Raw genomic sequence first — 17,680 nt, 5'->3', positions numbered from 1 at the left:
TTCTGTGCTGCAGAATTCAATGTAATGTAATTTATAATCATCAATAGGAGTGTGTGCTTTTATGCCTCTGTCATTTTTAAGGATGAATTATTTAAACTGCATTCTTGCGCTCCAGTTCTATTTATTAATATCCAATCTAATTTTGGGTTGTCACTCTTTTTGAAGGAATAAAACAGAAACAAACATTAGAATTTCTTGCCAAATGTGGACTGAAGAAAAAGAAAAGTGATACACATGTATAATGAGTTGGATATTAAACTGGATTCCAATGTATGTTTTCAATCTTACCCATGAGCCCTTGAATACCCGGAAGACCAGGTAAACCTATATGCCCTGGTTGACCTTGTTCACCATCCAAACCTGGGAAACCAGGTGGGCCTTGAATTCCTGGTGGTCCTGGTGATCCAGATGAACCCTGATGTGACTGACAGTGCCAACAGTTTTGATTCCTTTGGTTCCGCAAAACTGAAGGTAATTGGGCTAGTATAGAAAAGAAAGAATGGAATGGCAATGAAAAATCAAATCATGCATTAATTCAAACAAAAATATTTAAAGTAAAGTTACTTTTATCAACACAGCGCAGCCCAAGAGCAAATACACTCGCACACATTTTAAATGAATATATATGGGCGCAGTTATGTGGTGCATTACACTCGAGCGAGAGCACAACGAAGCCGGTAAATCCCGGGAGAGGCCTCTCACCGGTTTCCCGGTAGTCTTCACGCCTCATGGGATCTACCCATGAGGTGTCGGGAATCTAAAGCATGCCCAAAAGGGCGTGACCAAATGGTGTGCGTCTAAGTAGGGTTTAAACCTACTTTGGCGAGTTCACCCAATATCTACCAGCCTCCCGGGATCTAACGGCCTCCCCAGGGATGCTGCAACCGGGTACCGTTCAGTACTGGATCACACAAACGTGGACCAGGCAAAATGGCACCCAGTGGTCTCTCAGGCCATTGGAGATGTCTGGATGGTCGGAGATTGTGGCACCTTGGGCCTCCCCCAGGAATGCGGGTACCTTGGTACTGTCCAGCTGGCACCCTGGCACTACCACCCTTGCACTGCCAAGGTGCCTGGATGGCACTGCCAAGCCGGCAAGGACTTTGACAGTGTGCCAGGGTGGCAGTGCAAGAGTGCCTGGGTGCCTGAGGGGGGCCATGCCCATGAAAGGAGGGTGGAAGGGGGGATGGTTTGATGGGGGTGGTGGTGCATGACGTGCAGTTTGGGGCCTCGGGGAGGTTGGGGGGGGTGACGGGTTGGGGTCCTGGGGTGGGCCTGTAATGGGGTGTTGGGGGGGGGCAGAAGAGAGGGGACCCCCCAGGGACCCCATAGCAGGGTGTCCTCACTAGGGGGGTGGGGGGAGGGTGTAGTGCCCATGTGTGTGGGGGTGACAATGCCCATGGCTGGGGGATGTGGGCGACCCCACAATTTCACTTAGAGATCGAGGCACCCTTTCAAAATGGTGGCTCGACCTCTGAGTTCAGCTCCCCAGTGATTAAACAAATTCTAAGGGCACGATTTAACTAAAAGGGAACAAAGTCCCATAGCTAGCGTGTTTAGCCACTTGTTTCCCGATGCTCGCAGCACCAAGAAAAATATAGATGTAAATAGCCAGTTGCATTAGATAAGGGGCCTTTACGTGGAACACGCAGCCGAGGCCGCACATGGGCTCGTTTTCTGTACAGAGGAGCTCCGCTTGCCGGAACACCTCAGTATAGCAAGAGATCAGAGCCCCATTTTTAAAATGCTGTCTCGATCTCCAAGGTCCCCACCGTGACCCCCAAACCCCCCAAGTCATAACATACTAAGGTAGGGTCCCTGTCCTCACCCCCTGCATCCCGTCCAACACCCAAACAGGGCATGCCCGGCCTGATTGCCAGCACACATAAAATGCCTGCTTGGCACCTTGGCAGTGCCAGCCTGGCTTCCAAGCAGTCCCCTTGCAAGCTGGCAGTACCACCTTGGCAGTGCCAGGCTGGCACCCAGGATGCCAGGCTGGTAGTGCCAGGATGCCCAGGTGGCACCAGCAGTGCCAGGGTACCACACTGCCCAAAGGGCATGCACCTGGGGGCTTCCAATTCACTGGGAGACCCCCACGAATGCCATTCCCTCTGGTGCAGCGTGGCTGCTCGATCATGCTGTAAGTGTGGACTAAACCAGTGAGAAACTCCCCAGGGTCCAAAAAAGTGACTAATCGTTTGATAGCAACGGGGAACTCATCAGCAGAGCCGACAGGAATCTTCCTGAAAAAGCCGCCACAAATGAACTTAGACATTTTCCCATTAAACTCTGCCCAAACACACATGCACAAACACACTATATGTAAGAGCTTATTGTGCAGTCCTGTGCTTCAACAGGGGAATTGAGGAGTGTAGATTGGCAAATGCACTACAATAGTGTGGCCGTGACTGTCCTCACCCTACTCCATATGAGCACGTTTACCATTTAGATTGCAGGATCATGGAAATGCCAACTCAATGTGTCTCTGAATGATTGCCTTTTGTATTATTGAAGTAAGATTTCTTCACAATTTATATTTTAAAAAAAATTTAGAGTACCCAATTCATTTTTTCCAATTAAGGGGCAATTTAGCGTGTTCAATCCACCTACATCTTTGGGTTGTGGAGGTGAAACCCACGCAGACACGGGAAGAATGTGAAAACTCCACATGGACAGTGACCCGGAGCCGGGATCGAATCTGGGATCTCGGCGCCCTGAGGCAGCAGGGCTAACCCACTGTGCCACTGTGCTGCCCACACAATTTATGTTTTAATGCCAGCTTGACTCAGTAGGTACGAGCTTCGCCTGAGCACAAAGGCTGTAGCTATAAGCACCAGTCTGGGATTGAGCACACAACCTGGAATAACACTTCAGTGCAGTCCTGAGGGAGGTCTGCACTGACAGAATATTGTCTGCCTGCTGAATTGTGGGTAAAAAAGTCCCATGGCACTAGTCAAATAAGAGCAAGGTATTCTCTTGATATCCTGGTCAACATTCTTCCCTCAAGGAATAGCAAAACAGGTTAACTATCCTTCATTTGTTATTTGCTTACAAGTGATTGGGACAGAGTGCAGTGTAAACACAGTCTAAAAGTTGGGGATTTGGTGTAAATTGGATTCTTTGGTAAGTAGCACTGGTGAGTAGTGTCTAACTGAAATTTAACTTTTTAATCTTTATCTTAACTTTTTGAATCTAATTTAAAGCTTGAAAAGCTATAAAAGGAACTGGAAAAACCTGTGTAAATGTAAATTCAGTACAGAGAGGAAGGAGTTGTTTCTTTCCCCAATACTTGTACTGGTTCCTATAAGCTTGAGGCAGTAAGCAATATTCCTTATAAGCTGCAGAGTGAACAACCCAGCAGTTTCTGTGCACGTGGTACACAAGTCGGCCCCTTTAAGTTACTGCACGTGGACAGCTGCACAAACCAATTTAAAGCGCCAAGCACTTAAATAAATCACGCACAGACTGTATGACAGAGTGGATGACATGATAACCATTACTAAGACAAAGTCGGTGAGGGCTGAGAGCTAAATATATCAGGTTATAAGATCTATAGGAAGCAAGAAGCTTACTGTCACACAAGGCAAAGCAGCCTGCTTGGCCAGCATTGCATCCAACACCTTAAACATTCCCTGCACCACCGACACACAATGGCAGCAGTGTGTACCATAGCAGTGTGCACTGCAGCAACTAGGCAAATCTCCTTCGACAGCAGCTTCCACATGCGTGACCTCTACCACCTGAAGGTCAGGGCAGCAGATGCATGGGTTCATTACCACCTGCAGGTTCCCCTCCAAGTCACACACTATCCTGACTTGGAACTATGACCAGGATTCTCCATTCTGGAGCCTAAGTGCTCCTGCCAGCGAAGAACCGCAGCTGGTCTCCGCTGGCGCTACGAGCGATGCACAGGTGTGGGACTCTCTTGCCTTCACACCGCCCCCCCCACCTCCAACCGCCCCTTCCCACCCTTCCAGGGTCTATGTTACATCACTCCAGGGTGGTGTGTCAGCACTGGCAGCAGGTTAATATACAAGGCAACAGGGTGATGCTAACCCGCTGTGAGGTGAACTCTGATACTTCTCATCTGTGCCATGGTCTCACTCCTATCTGATTGCTGACAGCAGGCTTACACTCATCACATGCACGTGATATGGCGTGGAGTGGGGGGGGGGGGGGGCGAGGGGGGCAGATATATGACCACTGTGTCTGGGGCTGGGGGAGGGCAGAGGTCAACAGGGAGTGGGGGGGGGGGGTCAGGCCTGCCAGCAATACGGAATGACACAGGTTTCACATGTCTCAGGTGTAATGTGTTTTAATGGTGAACAATCATGACCCTAACTGTCCCTAGATACCAATGCCGCTGACCCTTGCCTCCAGTGCCTCGTCAGTCATCCTCAAAGTGCTTAGCCCTCCGTGCTCTTTTGCGACATCCAGTTGTGTCCCCAGAATGCACATGCAGCTAAAAAGAGAACTGGGAAGCTTCTCTGCCAAACTACAGAATACTAGAATCACAAATCTAATCAACCTCCTACTGAAGTCAATGTTACTGGAATCTCAAAACTGACTATTCGTCCACTGAAGTCAACTCGACTGAAATCTCGAATCACAGCACTCCATCATCTCCTCCCCATGAGTCAAGGATTGTTCCATCTACCTTTTCAAAATATTTACTTACTTTGAACTCAATTCTCACTTCTAATCGGTATGAATGTGTACATATGTATTTTATCATTTTCTTGCCTTGAATACTTACTTAATAAATTTACTTTATCTTTAACTCAAGAAATCCTGGTTAAATTGGCTCCTTTTAAAACATAAGTGTTGGGTCGGGGGAGAAAGGTATCTACGCAAAAGAATCCATTTTAGATTAAATTTTGTTGTGACTAACAGAGGGGGTTGAATAAAATCAGGGACCAGTTCATCCCACCTCAACCGGGTTTGTAACAATTTTGGGGTACCACAGTCAGATAGTGACAAATTGAGGGGTCTCGCTTGTAGTGATATCATGGTTGTGTTGTAATTCACCGACTGACCACGAGGTGTCTCATTAGTACATAAGTTAATGTTAGAGTCAGGTGACCTCAGACTGACTGGAGAGCTGGAAGCGAGAGGTTGTTTGTGCATGATCATATTGTTATTCATCTGTTGTTTTGGATATAGTGGACCCACAGTTAATGTTAATAAATCGTTTATAGCTTTGGCTACAAGTTTTCTTGTAATATAAATCATGCCTCCTACAAGAACATTACATGGTACCAGGGTTGGATGGTATTAAACACTGAGAAAAAAACAAGCCTGTCACGAGGTCCACAGAGATTTTAAAATTTTGTAGACTGCAAAAATGAACAAAGTGGAGTCGTTGAAGCCACCAATGAGTCTCAGATTTCATGGTAATGTGGACAGCAAATGGTGTATGTTTAATCAGCAATTTAAATTGTGTCTTACTGCAGTAAATTTAGGAGATCAATCAGATTCGTGTAAGGTAGCGGTGCTCCTAACAGCGGCAGGGCCGAAGCGATTGCTGTGTTTAATATGTTTACATTTGCAAACGATGAAGATAGTAAAAGTTTTAATGAAGTAATTGGAAGATTTGAAGAACTTTGCGCCCCCAGACGCTATGTGTTTGATCATGTTTACAGAAGACTAGGGCGGCATGTGGCGCAGTGGTTAGCACTGGGACTGCGGCGCTGAGGACTCGGGTTTGAATCCCGGCCCTGGGTCACTGTCCGTGTGGAATTTGCACATTCTCCCCATGCCTGCGTGGGTTTCACCTCCACAACCCAAAGATGTGATGGTTAGGTGAATTGGCCATGCGAAATTGCCCCTTAATTGGAAAATAAAAATAATTGGCTACTTTAAATTTATATTTTAAAAAATGTTTACAGATGACAGAAGAGTCTATAGATAATTTCATCACAGATTTTAAAGTTAAAAGCTAAAACCTGTAATTTTTCTGCGGTGGCATTTTCCATGACTCGGGACTAAATTAGAATTTTCATAGAATTTACAGTGCAGAAGGAGGCCATTCGGCCCATCGAGTCTGCACCGGCTCTTGGAAAGAGCACCCTACCCAAGGTCCACACCTCCACCCTATCCCCATAACCCAGTAACCCCACCCAACACTAAGGGCAATTTTGGACACTATGGGCAATTTACCATGGCCAATCCACCTAACCCGCACATCTTTGGATTTGCGTTTGGTGTGAATGAAAATAAGCTGAGGGACCATTACTGAGGGAATCAGAGCTGTCTTTGGAACAAAGCACTCTGGTTGATGCCCTTTTCCCAAAAAGGTGGGAAACCTCCATAAATGGCAGGAAAATTCCTGCAGCTTCTTGCACACCAACAAACAGGTTAAAGTTCAGGACAAGGTATTTCTGTGTAAAAGATGTGGCCAAAGGCACAAATTAAGGCAGTGCCCAGCGTTTGGCAGGTTTTGTTCCAGATGCAAAGGAAAAAAAATCACTTTGCTCAGAATTGTTATTCTAAGCTCAACCCCAGATCAGTCAGCACAGTGGAAGACACAGTCTCGAATAATGAAACATCATTGTTTGTTGGAGTAATAACAGAGAAGAATAATTTTTTGGAGACATCAAAAAATTCTCCAGCACTTAAAAAAATGCAAACTGATGCTCCATTTAAGAAAAATGCAGTTGATGAGGACAAATGGCCGCTACCAAATAAAGTTAGACAGCCAATTTAATCAGCATAATTGATTTTAAAAATTAAAAAATTCAGCCGATTAGAAGAAATCACAAAATATCTCTGAGAGAATATAATGGTTCAAGCATTAAATGTTATGGTGCTTGTGACCTGAGTGTGCTGGTGAAGAGCACAGTTTAGTCCGTCCCATTCTGTATTGTATCCGAGGACTTGGATTCATTACTAGGTGATCAGTCCTGTAAAGAATTAGGTCTAATGCAGTTGGTATATAGCATCCACATATAGGATGAACACTCCAATGATTCTGAGAACATTATCAGCAGATTCAGCGATGTGTTCACCGGTTTTGGTGCACTACCATTCACCTACAAGATATAACTCAAAGAGGATGCAAACCTGTGATATATGCAGCAAGATGAGTACCTACATATCTTCGGGATGGCCTCAAAAAGGAGCTAGACAGAATGACAAAATTAAAAGTAATCAGAAAGATAGAAGAACCTAGCGATTGGGTAAATTCCATGGGATGTGTAAAGAAAAAGAATGCTGATATTCGCATACGTATGGATCCCAAAGATCATAATGAGAATATCAAAGCGAACACTACCAAATACCAAAGCGTGAGGTAATCATATCTGAGATGTCTGGTGCACAATTCTTTAGGAAACTTAACACATCACAAGATTTCTGGCAGCTAAAGCTGGAGGAACAAAGTACAAAGTGCTGCACTTTTAATACGCCATTTGGATGGTATTGCTTACTGAGAAAGCCCTTTAACATAATTTCGGCATCGGGAATTTTTCATCACACCATGGAGCACATAATCAAAGCCATCGAAGGTGTACGTGTGTACGTGGATGATATCATCATTTGGGGCTCTACCATAGAAGAGCACAATACAAGGTTGCTTAAAGTTCTAACGAGCGTTAGGAGAAGTGGGCTGCAGCTCAACAAGCAAAAGCGCCAATTTGGAGTAACTGAGGCCACATTCCTAGATGACAAGCTCTCAATCACATGGCATTGAACCTGACAAGGACAAAATCCAAGCAATTCTCAACATACCAAAACCACACGGCAAGAAAGCCATCTTAAGTGTTGGGTATGATCAATTTTATCGGGAAATTCATTCCAAACCTGTCAGCAAAAACAACACATCCAAGGGACAAGCACAAGAGGAGTGTCATGTGAGAGTACCTTTAAGAAATGGATGTTTATGCAATGTACCTTTAAGAAATGGAGCTGATCATATTACTGAAGTGATGTCAGAGAGTGGGGGGAGCTGAGCTCACTTCTGCTTTTTGAGTTTCAGTTTGAGAACGCAGCTGGGAGTGTCTGGGTGTTTTGCTGTGAGCTGCATGAAGAAACACAGAGTTGGTATGATGATTTCTGCAATCCAAAGACTATAAATATATTGAATGTAACCTAATGTGCTCCTATTTTTGAAGGTTTGAAGTATTTTGGATGTTTAAAGGAACAGTTTGAAGGATTATTTAGTGTTGTAGTCTTTTGGGGTTATCTTTGAGGTAATGGGTGTTAAGATATTCAATGTTTGTTTTAAAAAGGTTAACTTGAGTTCAGAGAATAAACATTGTTTTGTTTTAAAAACCAGTTGTCCATTTCTGCTGTATCACACCTGGAGACTACGCCGTGTGCTTCCCACACCACAATCTATTAAAAGTTGTGAGTCGGCTGAACTCCATGAAACACTCTGGGGTTCTGTAAACCCGGACCCATAACAATTGGGGGCTCGAGGGGGATAAAAGTCTATCGATTCGATTGGCTTAACGAACTTAAAGACAGTGAGGGGTGAGCATATTGTGGTTGCTTTTCAGGTGTGGTATTTTAGTTTAAGTGGGGAGTGTGTTGTGGACAATGGTTCTTTCAGAGGCTCAGGAGTTTTTGGGGGTGGACACAGTGACACGCAACACCTTACGGACGGAGACTAAAAGCAGACTGTTAGATTTTGCAAAAGCATTACAGTTAACATTGCCTGGCAAAATGCGAAAAGATGAGGTACTTACCGCGGTAGCTGAGCATTAAAATTTGTCTGAGATACATTCTGACCCATGAGAAATGGCAAAGCTCCAGTTGCAGATTAAGCAATTTGAACATGAAAAAGAATTAAAGCAACTTGAATATGCAATGAGAGAAAAAGAAAAGGAGAGAGAAGAAAGAAACAGAGATAGAGATAGAGAGGAAAGGGAAAATGAGAGAGAGTTTGAACATCATAAAATGGCTATGAAACATGAAACTCAGTTAAAATTGGCAGACGCAAAAGGACACATACAGTTGGATGAGATTGATGAGGATAGTGAGACAGAGCGTCATAGTAAAAGACGTGGTGGGGATCTATTTAAATATGTCCAAGCATTGCCAACGTTTGACGAGAAGGAGGTAGAAGCCTTTTTCCTTTCATTTGAGAAGGTAGCCAAACAAATGAAATGGCCACAGGACATGTGGGTATTACTGATTCAAACAAAGCTGGTAGGTAGAGCTAGTGAAGTCTTTGCATCACTACCGGAGGAGGTATCTGGAACGTATGAGGAGGTGAAAAAATCCATCTTAGGTGCATAATACGTAGTGCCTGAAGCCTACAGACAAAGGTTTAGAAATTTAAGGAAAGAATTTGGTCAAACATACATGGAGTTTGAAAGGCTGAAACAGAATAATTTTGACAGGTGGATAAGGGCTTTGAAAATAGACCAAACGTATGAAGCTCTCAGAGAAATTATACTTTTGGAGGAGTTCACAAATTCAATTCCTGATGTAGTGAGAACTCATCTGGATGAGCAGAGGGTTAAAACTGTGAGATTAGCAGCAGAAATGGCAGATGATTATGAATTAGTTCATAAATCAAGGTTTGGTTTCCAACATCAGTTTCAGCCGGTGAGGGATAGAAACTGGGGACATGAGAAATACTCAAGTGGTAAAGGTAAAGGTGATCTGATGGGAGATAATAAAGAGAGTGTACCTCAGATTAAAAAAGAAATCCAGGAGGGTGAAAGAGAAATGAAAAGTTTCAAATGTTTTCACTGTAATAAACTAGGCCATGTAAAGTACAGTGTTGGTGGATGAAGAAAAGCACTGGGAAGGCTGATGTGGTAAAACAGGATAAGACAGTGGGGTTTGTTAGCGTGGTAAAGGAAAGCCCAAGGGAAGCGAAGGAGTTGCAAACAATTGTACAGCCTGTTCAAAAAATAATTGATAAGTAGGTGCCAGGTGTCTTCAAAGAATTTACTTATGTGGGTAAAGTTTACTCATGTGTACCAGGAGGAGCACGTAAAGAAGTCACAATTTTTGAGATACAGGAGCTAGTCAATCTTTAATGGTAAGAGATGAGGAATTATGTGGTTTGGGAAGAATATTGCCAGAAAATGTGGTAATATGTGGAATTCAGGGTGAGAGGAGTAGCGTTCCATTATATAAGGTAAGGTTGGAAAGTCCAGTGAAGAGTGGTGAAGTGGTAGTAGGAGTAATAGAGAAACTATCTTGTCCAGGAATACAGTTTATCTTGGGTAATGATATAGCTGGATCGCAGGTGGGAGTGATGCCTACTTTGGTTGATAAGCCAGTGGAAAATCAGACAACTGAAGGGTTGAAGGACGAATATCCTGGGATTTTTCCGGATTGTGTAGTAACAAGGTCGCAAAGTCATCGGTTAAGACAAGGAGAAATCAAAGAGTGAAGATGACATTGAAGTGCAATTGTCAGAAACGATTTTTAATCAGATGGTTGAAAAAAAACAAGAACAGGTGGAGGATGAGGCGGATATTTTTAGTTCAGGAAAATTGGCGGAGTTACAACAGAAAGATGTAGAAATAAAGCGTATATATCAGAAAGCATATACGGAAGAGGAATCTGAGAGTATACCAGAGTGTTATTACCGTAAAAGTGATGTCTTGATGAGAAAATAGAGACCTTTACATATGCAGGCGGATGAAAAGTGGGCAGAAATTCATCAAGTAGTATTGCCAGTAGGGTATAGAAAGGAGGTGTTACGAGTTGCACATGAGTTACCAGTGGGAGGTCATTTGGGAATAAGGAAAACTCAAGCTAAAATCCAGAATCATTTTTATTGGCTTGGACTACATAAAGATGTAGTAAAATTTTGTCAATCATGTCACACATGTCAAGTGATAGGAAAACCGCAAGCAGTGATAAAACCAGCCACCTTAATACCCATTCCAGCTTTTGAGGAACCTTTTACAAGGGTCCTAATTGATTGTGTAGGACCGCTTCCTAAAACAAAAAGTGGGAATCAATATCTTTTGACTATAATGGATGGGTCTACTAGGTTTCCAGAGGCCATTCCAATACGTAATATTACAGCTAAAAAGATTGTGGAGGAGTTACTTAAATTCTTTACTAGATATAGACTACCCACAGAAATTCAATTGGATCAAGGATCAAATTTTACCTCAAAGTTATTCAAAGAAGTTATGGATAGCTTAGGAATAAAACAATTTAAATCAACTGCGTACCATCCAGAATCGCAGGGAGCATTAGAAAGGTGGCATCAGACATTGAAGACAATGTTGAGGGCTTATTGTCAAGATTATCCAGAGGATTGGGATAAAGGAATTCCATTCGTACTGTTTGCAATTAGGGATGCACCTAATGAGTCAACCAAATTTAGTCCTTTTGAACTAATTTTTGGTCATGAGGTAAGAGGACCATTTAAATTGATTAAGGAAAAATTGGTGGGTGAGAAATCGGAAATTACAGTATTGGATTTTAGTGTCAAATTTTAGGGAATGATTAAGTAGAGCAGGTGAATGGGCTAGACAACATTTGAAAGTTGCACAAAATGTGATGAAACGGGTAGCGGACAGGAAATCCAAAGTTCGTAGTTTTGCCAGTGGGGATAAAGTTTTAGTGTTGTTACCAGTGGTAGGGGAGCCTTTAAAAGCAAGGTTTTGTGGACCGTATCAGGTTGAAAGGAAATTAAGTGAGGTGAATTATGTGGTAAAAACACCAGATAGAAGGAAGACTCACCTATTGTGTGCTGTGAATATACTTAAAAGGTACTTTGAAAGGGAAGGAGAGAAAAAGGTTGTTTTAATGATTCTAACTCAAAGTGACGAACCAAATCCAGATGACTGTGAATTTGACATACCTCAAATTAAATTGGAAAATGAGGATGTTCTTAAAAATTGGGATAAATTGTTAAGTTACCTTCCAGAGGAAAAGCGAACTGACCTGAAAGAGTTATTGATATCACATGGGCAGGTTTGTAGAGATAAATTGGGAAGTACTAAAATGGCTATACATGATGTAGGTATGGGAAACGCTGTTCCTTTCAAACAACATCCATATAGACTTAATCCTTTAAAATTGGCACAGGTTAACAAAGAGATTGAGAGTATGCTTAAAAATGGAATAATTGAAGTGGGTTGCAGCCAATGGAGCTCACTCATAGTGATGGTACCTAAACCAGACGGTACCCAACGGTTGCGTGTGGACTATAGAAAGGTGAATGCAGTTACAAGAACGGACTCTTATCCTATCCCATGTTTGGAGGATTGCATTGAGAAAGTGGAACAATCTGCTTTTATTTCCAAATTGGATTTACTTAAAGGTTACTGGCAGGTACCTTTATCCGAAAGCGCGAAGGAGATTTCAGCTTTTGTGACTCCAGATGGTATATACCAATTCAAAGTTATGCAATTTGGCATGAAAAACGCCCCAGCCACATTTCAACGGTTTACTAATACAGTCGTTTCAGGATTACCCAATTGTGCAGTATATATCGACGATCTGGTAGTTTTCAGCCAGACATGGAAAGAACATTTAAAACATCTCATGGAGTTATTCGATCGACTTCAGGAGGCGGGTTTGGTGATAAACCTAGCTAAAAGTGAATTTGGAAAAGCCAAGTCACTTTCCTTGGCCATACAATCGGACAGGGTCGATTGGTCCCACGGGATGTGAAAACAAAAGTTATTGGGGAGTTTCCGATACCCTCGACACGACGGGAAATAATTCGATTTCTTGGCATGAGTGGATTTGATCGAACATTTGTGCAAGTGTTTTGTAGCGTGATTGCTCCACTGATGGACTTGCTGAAGAAAAGTAAAAACATTTCAATGGACAGCGGAGTTTCAACATGCATTTGACTGCCTGAAAGCTTTGGTAACCGATGCTCCTGTATTGGAGAATTGCAAGGGACTCTGTGATCAGATTGAACTGAAGTATCTAACTTTAAAGAGAAATGCCGAGGCATAGGGGAATGGATAGATTGTGCAGAGACTTTCTTGTTCAAAGAGACTGTCAATCGAGAAGGATTTCGCTTGGAGGAAGAAGATTGAAAAAAAAAGGACTATATTATTATACCTGATTGCGTGTGTTTTTTTTGAACCGGTAAAGTGTTTTTAACTGTGTGCATTTCTTAATTGAGGGTGCACAGGTGAAAAATGAAACCATCTTTAAGTTGATAGATAATTTTGTTTTCTTGGGGGGAGGTGTCATATGAGAGTACCTTTAAGCAATGGATGTTTAAGCAATGTACCTTTAAGAAATGGAGCTGATCATATTACTGAAGTGATGTCAGAGGGTGGGGGGAGCTGAGCTCACTTCTGCCTTTTGAGTTTCAGTTTGCGAACGCAGCTGGGAGTGTCTGGGTGTTTTGCTGTGAGCTGCATGAAGAAACACAGAGTTGGTATGATGATTTCTGCAATCCAAAGACTATAAATATATTGAATGTAACCTAATGTGCTCCTATTTTTGAAGGTTTGAAGTCTTTTGGATGTTTAAAAGAAAAGTTTGAAGGATTATTTAGTGTTGTAGTCTTTTGGGGTTATCTTTGAAGTAATGGGTGTTAAGATATTCAATGTTTGTTTGAAAAGGTTAACTTGAGTTCAGAGAATAAACATTGTTTTGTTTTAAAAACCAGTTGTCCATTTCTGCTGTATCACACCTGGAGACTACGCCGTGTGCTTCCCACACCACAATCTATTAAAAGTTGTGGGTCGGTTGAACTCCATGAAACACTTTGGGGTTCTGTAAACCCGGACCCATAACAGGAGAGACAGCCGAGAGAGTGAAAACAGCGCGAGAGGAGAGACAGTCAGGAGAGTGAAAAGAGCGCGAGAGGAGAGACAGCTGGGACTTTGAAAACAACGCGAGAGGAGAGACAGCCGGGAGAGTGAAAACAGCGCGAGAGGAGAGACAGTCGGGAGAGTGAAACCAGCATGCGAGGAGAGACAGTCAAGACATTGAAAACAGCGCGAGAGGAGAGACAGCCGGGACATTGAAAACAGCGCGAGAGGAGAGACAGCCGGGACATTGAAAACGGTGCGAGAGGAGAGACAGCCGGGACATTGAAAACAGCGCAAGAGGAGAGACAGCCGGGACCTTGAAAACAGCGCGAGAGGAGAAACAGCCGGTACATTGAAAACAGCGCGAGAGGAGAGACAGCCGGGACATTGAAAACAACGCGAGAGGAGAAACAGCCGGGACATTGAAAACAACGCGAGAGGAGAGACAGCCGGGACATTGAAAACAGCGCGAGAGGAAAACAGCCGGGACATTGAAATCAGCGCAAGAGGAGAGACAGCCGGGACATTGAAAAAAGCGCGAGAGGAGAGACAGCCGGGAGAGTGAAAACAGCGCGAGAGGAGAGACAGCTGGGAGAGTGAAAACAGCGCGAGAGGAGAGACAGCCGGGACATTGAAAACAACTTGAGAGGAGAGACAGCCGGGACATTGAAAACAGCGCGAGAGGAGAGACAGCCGGGACATTGGAAAACAGCGCGAGAGGAGAGACAGCTGGGAGAGTAAAAACAGCGCGAGAGGAGAGACAGCTGGGACAGTGAAAACAGCGCGAGAGGAGAGACAGCCGGGACATTGAAAACAACTCGAGAGGAGAGACAGCTGGGAGAGTGAAAACAGCGCGAGAGGAGAGACAGCTGGGACATTGAAAACAACTCGAGAGGAGAGACAGCCGGGACATTGAAAACAGCGCGAGAGGAGAGACAGCCGGGACATTGAAAACAGCGCGAGTGGAGAGACAGCTGGGACATTGAAAACAGCACGAGAGGAGAGACAGCGGGACATTGAAAACAACTCGCGAGGAGAGTTAGCTGGGAGAGTGAAAATAGCGCGAGAGGAGAGACCGTCGGGAGAGTGAAAACAGCGTGAGAGTAGAGACAGCTGGGACATTGAAAACAGCGCGAGAGGAGAGACAGCCGGGAGACGCAGTGGTTGCTGGTTAAGTGTTTTATTTTTACCTGTATTTAAGTTGGGCGGTTGCTAAACCCGAGACACTACACTTGTAGTGTCCCCCACCCTTCCACCTCCTCTACCCTAAACGGATGAGTGAATATCAGATGAGCTCTTTCTTTCTTTTTCTTGTTTTTACCGCAAGTTATCTAGAGGGAATGGCAGGGAAGGTAGTGCAATGTTCCTCTTGCAGAATGTTTGAGATGAGGGACGCCATCAGTGTCCCTGCTGATTTCACCTGTGGGAAGTGCACCCATCTCCAGCTCCTCAGAAACCACGTTAGGGAGCTGGAGCTCGAGCTGGATGAACTTCGGATCATTCGGGAGGCAGAGGTGGTCATAGATAGTAGCTTCAGGGATGTAGTTACTCCGAAGAATGAAGACAGATGGGTGACGGTGAGAGGGGCTGGGAGGAAGCAGTCAGTACAGGGATCCCCTGTGGTTGTTCCCCTTTGTAACAAGTATACTGCTTTGTATACTGGTGGGGGGGGGGGCACGACTTACCAGGGGTAAGCCACGGTGACCGGATCTCCAGCACTGAGTCCGTCCCTGTGGTTCAGAAGGGAAGGGGGGAGAGCAGGAGAGAAATAGTTATTGGGGACTCGATAGTTAGAGGGACAGATAGACGGTTCTGTGGCAATGAAAGAGACTCACGGATGGTATGTTGCCTCCCGGGTGCCAGGGTCCGTGACGTCTCGGTCCGTGTTTTCAGAATCCTTAAGGGGGAGGGGGTACAGTCACAAGTCGTGGTACTCATCGGTACCAATGACATAGGTAAGAGTAGGGACGGGGATTTAAAACAGGAATTTAGGGAGCTAGGGTGGAAACTGAGAGCCAGGACAAACCATGTTATCATCTCTGGTTTGTTGCCGGTGCCACGTGCAAGCGAATTGAGGAACAGGAAGAGAATGCAGATAAACGCGTGGCTGCAGGGATGGTGTAGGAGGGAGGGTTTCAGTTACGTGGATAATTGGAGCACATTCTGGGGAAGGTGGGACCTGTACAAACGGTTTGCACCTGAACTAGAGGGGCGCCAATATCCTGGGAGGAAAATTTGCTACGGCTCTTCGGGGGGGTGGGGGGGTTAAACTAATTTGTCAGGGGGATGGGAAAACGAGCTGTAGTCCAGAAGCCAGTGTTGAGAGTAGTGAGGTACTGAGGAGGGTATCAAGGCCGCAGGAGTGTACCGGCAGGCAGGAAGGTGGGTTGAAGTGAGTCTACTTTAATGCAAGGCGCATCCGGAATAAGGTAGGTGAACTTGGAGCGTGGATTGGTACTTGAGACTACGATGTTGTGGCCATTATGGAGACATGGTTAGAACAGGGACAGGAATGGTTGTTGGAAGTTCCGGAGTATAGATGTTTCAGTAAGAGTAGGGAAGTTGGTAAAAGAGGTGGAGGAGTAGCATAATCAAGGATAGTTTAACGGCTGCAGAAAGGCAGTTCGAGGGTGATCTGCCTACTGAGGTAATATGGGTACTTAGGGGAATTGTCATGGGTGACTTTAACTTTCCAAACAATGATTGAAATCTCTATAGGTCGAACAGTTCGGATGGGGCAGTTTTTGTACAGTGTGTGCAGGAGGGTTTCCTGACACAATATGTGGATAGACCGACAAGAGGGGGGGGCCACATTCGATTTGGTACTGGGTAATGAACCGGGCCAAGTGTTAGATTTGTTAGTGGGAGAGAACTTTGGAGATAGTGACCACAATTCGGTGTATTTCATTATTGCAATGGAGAGGGATAGGGCCATATGGCAGGGCAAGGTTTATAATTGGGGGAGGGGTAATTATGATGCGATTAGGCAAGAATTACGGAGCATAAGATGGGAACAGAAACAGTCAGGGAAAGGCACAAATGAAAAGTGGAGCTTGTTCAAGGAACAAATACTGTGTGTCCTTGATAGGTATGTCTCTGTCAGGCAGGGAGGAAATGGCCATGTGAGGGAACCATGGTTCACCAAAGAGGTTGAATGTCTTGTCAAGAGGAAAAAAAAGCGTATGTAAGGATGAGAAAACAAGGTTCAGTTGGGTCGCTTGAGGGTTACAAGGTAGAAAGGAATGAGCTAGAAAAAGGGCTCAGGAGAGCAAGGGGGGGGCATGAGAAGTCCCAAGGCTTTTTACTCTTATGTGATAAATAAAAGAATGACCAGGGTGAGGTTAGGGCCGGTCAAGGACAGTAGTAGGAACTTGTGCATGGAGTCAGAAGAGATAGGAGAGGCGTTGAATGAATCCTTTTCTTCAGTGTTCACCGAAGAGAGGGGCTATGTTTTTGAGGATGAGAGTGTGATACAGGCGGGTAGGCTGGAGGAGGTAGATGTTCTGAGGGAAGATGTATTAGCAATTTTGAAAAACCTGAGGGTCAACAAGACCCCTGGGCCAGATGGGATATATCCTAGGATTCTTTGGGAGGCAAGGGATGAGATTGTAGAGCCTTTGGTTTTAATCTTAGGGTCCTCACTGTCCACGGGGATAGTGCCAGAGGACTGGAGGGTGGCGAATGTTGTTCCTCTGTTAAAGATAGGGAATAGGAATGACCCTAGTAATTATAGGCTGGTTAGTTTTACTTCGGTGGTCGGTAAGTTAATGGAAAGGGTCCTGAGGGATAGGATTAATGACCATTTGGAAAGATGCAGCTTAATCCAGGATAGTCAACACGGATTCGTGAAGGGTAAGTCTTGCCTCACAAATTTGATTGAATTCTTTGAGGAGGTAACTAAGTGTGTAGGTGAGGCGTTTGATAAGGTTCCCCATGGTCAGCTCATGAAGAAAGTAAGGAGGTGAGGGATAGAGGGA

The 17,680-nt window shown here is 44.4% G+C and overlaps 1 protein-coding gene across 1 annotated transcript in view; it reads right to left on the bottom strand.

Moving 5' to 3' along the window:
* col21a1 (collagen, type XXI, alpha 1) overlaps window positions 1–17,680 on the bottom strand; it is a 485,509-nt gene that overhangs the window by 31,228 nt on the left and 436,601 nt on the right. The window contains exon 30 of the mRNA XM_072498439.1: window positions 289–480. Coding sequence (XP_072354540.1) covers window positions 289–480 — 192 coding nt within the window. The remainder of the gene's footprint in view (window positions 1–288; window positions 481–17,680) is intronic.

Source organism: Scyliorhinus torazame, chromosome 4 (genome assembly GCF_047496885.1).
Source record: "Scyliorhinus torazame isolate Kashiwa2021f chromosome 4, sScyTor2.1, whole genome shotgun sequence".
Lineage (NCBI taxonomy): Eukaryota > Metazoa > Chordata > Chondrichthyes > Carcharhiniformes > Scyliorhinidae > Scyliorhinus > Scyliorhinus torazame.
Note: the sequence above shows the minus strand (reverse complement) of the source record. Positions and strands in the feature narration are given on the sequence as shown.